This window comes from Crocuta crocuta, unplaced genomic scaffold (genome assembly GCF_008692635.1).
Source record: "Crocuta crocuta isolate KB4526 unplaced genomic scaffold, BGI_CrCroc_1.0 scaffold267, whole genome shotgun sequence".
NCBI lineage: Eukaryota > Metazoa > Chordata > Mammalia > Carnivora > Hyaenidae > Crocuta > Crocuta crocuta.
In genome coordinates, this window is record NW_027531899.1 from 4,080,605 (window position 1) to 4,084,280 (window position 3,676).

Sequence of the window (3,676 nt, forward strand, 5' to 3'; positions counted from 1 at the left end):
GCCCGCATGGCAGCGCTGGTCCTCGGCGGTGAGTGGGCAGCCAGTGCGTCCCTGGGCCGGCCACAGGCCAGCTCCGCACACCGCCTGTGTGGCTCCCTGTCGTTGCTGCGGCGGCTGCGTGCAGACAGGTAACTATCCACGCATGAAACCTATTCGCCCACCACGCCCCAGCTATCCTGGACTCACCCCTGCACTTCCCTTTGCCCCCAGGGCACCGAGGCAGGAGCAGATCAGAAGACCCCCCCAAATCCCAGCCTTGGGGTTTGGCCAGGTAAGCGGGAGAGGTGGGGGGAGCAGGGGCCACCACTGTCCATTTCTCGCCTCATAGTCCCACTCCCCATCCCCAGCTGAGCAGCCTGTGGCCACTGGGGCTGGTAACAGGCATACCCCTCGCGGATCCCAAGGAGCTGCTGCCAGCCCAGGGCGAGCCCGACCGCACCTACGAGAGCAGCTCCCACACCCTCATGGCCAAGTGAGAGCTAGCCCCCCGCCCCCCGTGTGTCACTGTCCAGCAGAGCTCTGGGAAGTGTCCCGCTTTCCTTCTTCCCTCACAGGGAAAGCCCCCTTGTCTCAGACCTGCCCTCTTACCCGCTCCGCATTCTCTAGCCTCCTGTGGAGGGGCCACCCTGTGACAGCTCGGCAGCTGAAGGTACCTGGAACTCAGCCTGATGTGCTGTTGGCCGACCTTCAGCACTGCAGGTAGCCCCCCCACCCCCAGCCCTGCCCTCAGGCTAGCCCTGTCCGCAGACCAGTCCCCTGCCTGCCCCTCCTACTCAAGTGTTTCACAAACAGGAGGCCAGGGAGTGTATGGCAGCTGCCACCATTACAGTCTTCACCTCCGGGCCAGCACCTGGCACACAGCCCTCCTGCTGGAGTGACTCCCCCCCACCCCGACCGTGAAGTGGCTCCCCGTTCTGTGTGCTGTGCGTTACAGGCCTCAGGGAGGTGGCTGGGTGTAGGCAGGGAACCACAGGTGGGGTGTGAACTGGGTGCTGGCCCTGCGAGCCACGTCTCAGTTTCTTCTCTGTCTGGCGGCTGGCGCAGATTGTCAACCCCTGGCACGTGGTGAGCTGTGCCCGGGAGCAGCCCCGGCCGTGCAGGTTGGGGCCTCCTTGTGAGTGGCCTGCTCTCCTCCCGCCCAGCACCCTGCACCACCCCAACGTGTTGCTGCTGATGGCGCTGAGCCCCTCGGCGGACCTGTCAGGGCTGTGCCTTCTCTTCGAACCTGTGTGGCTGGGCTCCCTGCATATGGTGCTTCACCCGCAGGGACTGAGTCACAGAGGGCCCCGCACTGTGCCGGGCCTGCCGCCCGGCCACCTGCTGCTGCAGGTGCTGGAGGCCCTGCTGTTCCTGCAGGCCCGCTGGCGTGCTCACGGCGGCCTGAGTTCTCACGCTGTGCAGCTGGTACGGCCAGGCCTGGCCAAGGTGGGCAGCCTGGAGCACGGGCGCCCACTGCGCCAAGGCCGGCTGCGGCCCGGGTGAGTGCCTGCCTCACCTGCCCGCCTCTGTGTCCCTGTCCAGTGGCCCCTGGTTCACCAGGCCCATTGGTCTCCACAGGCCACAGCAGGGCGCCCCCTGGGGAGGCCCAGGCCCGGGGCTGCCCCCACCTCCTGAACTGTACCCGTGGCTGCCACTTGAGCTCATCTGTGGGGACGGGCCTGCGGCCACCTCAGATCTCTACAGCTTCTGCATTCTGGCCCAGGAGGTCTTCACTGGTCAGTGAGTGATCCTACACCCTGCCCCGCTAAGGCACCTCTCCTGTTCGGGTCCCCCAGTCATGCTTCCTCACAGGAGAGCTGCCCTGGGCTGGGAGAAAGGGGCCTGAGGTGAAGGCTAAGCTGGAGGCAGGTGAGAGCCCAGCCCTGGATCCCCTGGTACCGACTCCCTATCAGGCCCTGGTTCAGGCCGGGCTGGGCCTAGGGCCTGCTGACCGCCGGGGCAGCCTGCAGAGTACTCGCTACCTGCTGCGGGAGGCCATGGCCCAGGTACAGGACAGGTTGGCAGGGTGGGCGGTAGCTGTTGGAACCTTAGGCAGGACCCACGTCCCACACTCAGCCTCCTTTCCACAGGACTCGGCTCCTGCGGTGAGCTCCCGGAAGCATTGGACCACACGGCACCCTTCTGCCCAGGGTTCCCCACCCGGTGAGACGGCAGGGAGGGGGTGGGGGCAGGGGGTGAGCTCAGCTCCGCTCTCCCCCTTCCAACCAGCCGGTCTGTCCCCCCAGAGACACTGTACTGTGAGGTGGCTCCCAGAGCCAAGACTACATGCAGGCCTGTGCCCCCTGTGACGCCCCCAGGACCCTCCCCATGCCAGGTAGGAGCCAGAGCAGGGGCATGGAGGCCCACGGGAGCTGTGGGGCACCTGGGCAGGCCCCGCCAGCTCGCTGCCATTGCTGTCCGCAGGCCCTGGAGACTCCTGAGATCACAGGCCACAGCAGAGTCCAGAGGACCACAGCCTGGGACTCAGGCAGCAGCTTGACGCTAGGCAGTCTGAGTCCCAGCCCCGGCCCCTCCCCAGGCTCCAGCCCCGCAGCCAGGGTCAGCCTGCGCCGCTGCCTGGAGCCCAGCTCAACAGTACGGACACCCCCAGAGTCCTCTGCAACCATCCATTTGTTAATCTGTTACCCCTCAGCCCAGTTGTCACCAGCCCCAGTTCCCCTGGCTGCCTCTCCTTTGACCACGGACTCACAGGACCGCCCAACTGTCCTCTCACTCGCCTCCCCCCCCGCCCAACCCTACTTCCCCCAGGGCCCTGCCCTGCTCCAGCCTTCAGGACTCAAGAGTCCCTTCTGAGGACACAGGGCTCTGTGGAGCAGTTTGAGAGGAGGCCCTCAGCCACGATGCAAGCCCTGCAGGGGCTGTGGTGTCATACACACAGGGCTGCCCCGCTGGGCCCCCCCACTCTCTGAGCCCACCCCCTGCCTACTGACCCACAGGGAGGCCTCCCACACCCTGGAGGCTGCTGGCAGGGAAGGCCAGGAGGGCCGGTGAAGCAGAGGACCCTAGCCTATCCCCTGCCCATGTCACCCTCCTAGGCCCCTCCTGAGCTCCATGGCCCCTGGGTGGCAGCTCCAGCCTTTTCCCCTGCAGGTGCCCAGTCCTGAGCTGATCAAAGGAGGGCTCTTCTCCAGCCTGCAGAAGTGAGAAATGGGCCCTGCTGGGGCCCCCTGGGACCCCTTCCTCATCCCCGGGGCAACCCTGGCTCCACCCCTGTCCCACTGCTCCCCAGGACGGACCTGCTGGAGGAAGTCCTAGCAGAGCTGCAAGGTGGACGCCGACTCAGAGGCGAGCCCAGCCTCGACCCCACGGCTGACACAGACTCTTAGGGTGCCCGTGACTGCCTCCCTGCAGCTGTCACCGCCCAGAGCCTCTCAGGAATGACTCCCCACTCAGCACGTGCTGAAATGATAAAGTGATAAAGCAGCCTATCTGTCTCTGCCTCTTTGTTCACTGTGTCTGGCCCCAGTATGACACGAGCAGCCACGTTTTCACTGTTTTTATTAATTTTGTCAGATGGTTTAGTGGGGTGTGGGGGGGGGAGATGGGCAGGAGCTGTTCTCCAACCCCCTGTGCACAGGTCAGAACAAGCTGGGGGCTCCTGGAGGGAGAGGGAAGACAGCTGTCAGCCTAGCCCTCAGATTTGTGCGAGAGCCCCCAGGATGGAAGGATGGTGGGC

At 65.5% G+C, this 3,676-nt stretch overlaps 1 protein-coding gene across 1 annotated transcript; it reads left to right on the forward strand.

Annotated features, from left to right (window-relative positions):
- The first annotated feature begins 6 nt into the window (after positions 1-6).
- On the forward strand, positions 7-3,426 carry LOC144239627 (inactive serine/threonine-protein kinase TEX14-like). The gene is made up of 12 exons (XM_077773757.1): positions 7-128; positions 211-271; positions 348-472; positions 607-699; positions 1,143-1,478; positions 1,558-1,715; positions 1,792-1,985; positions 2,070-2,142; positions 2,226-2,314; positions 2,404-2,574; positions 3,091-3,140; positions 3,230-3,426. Exons 1-12 carry the CDS (start codon positions 7-9, stop codon positions 3,324-3,326), a joined length of 1,569 nt encoding a protein of 522 aa, XP_077629883.1. The 3' UTR covers positions 3,327-3,426.
- Positions 3,427-3,676: the final 250 nt, after the last annotated feature.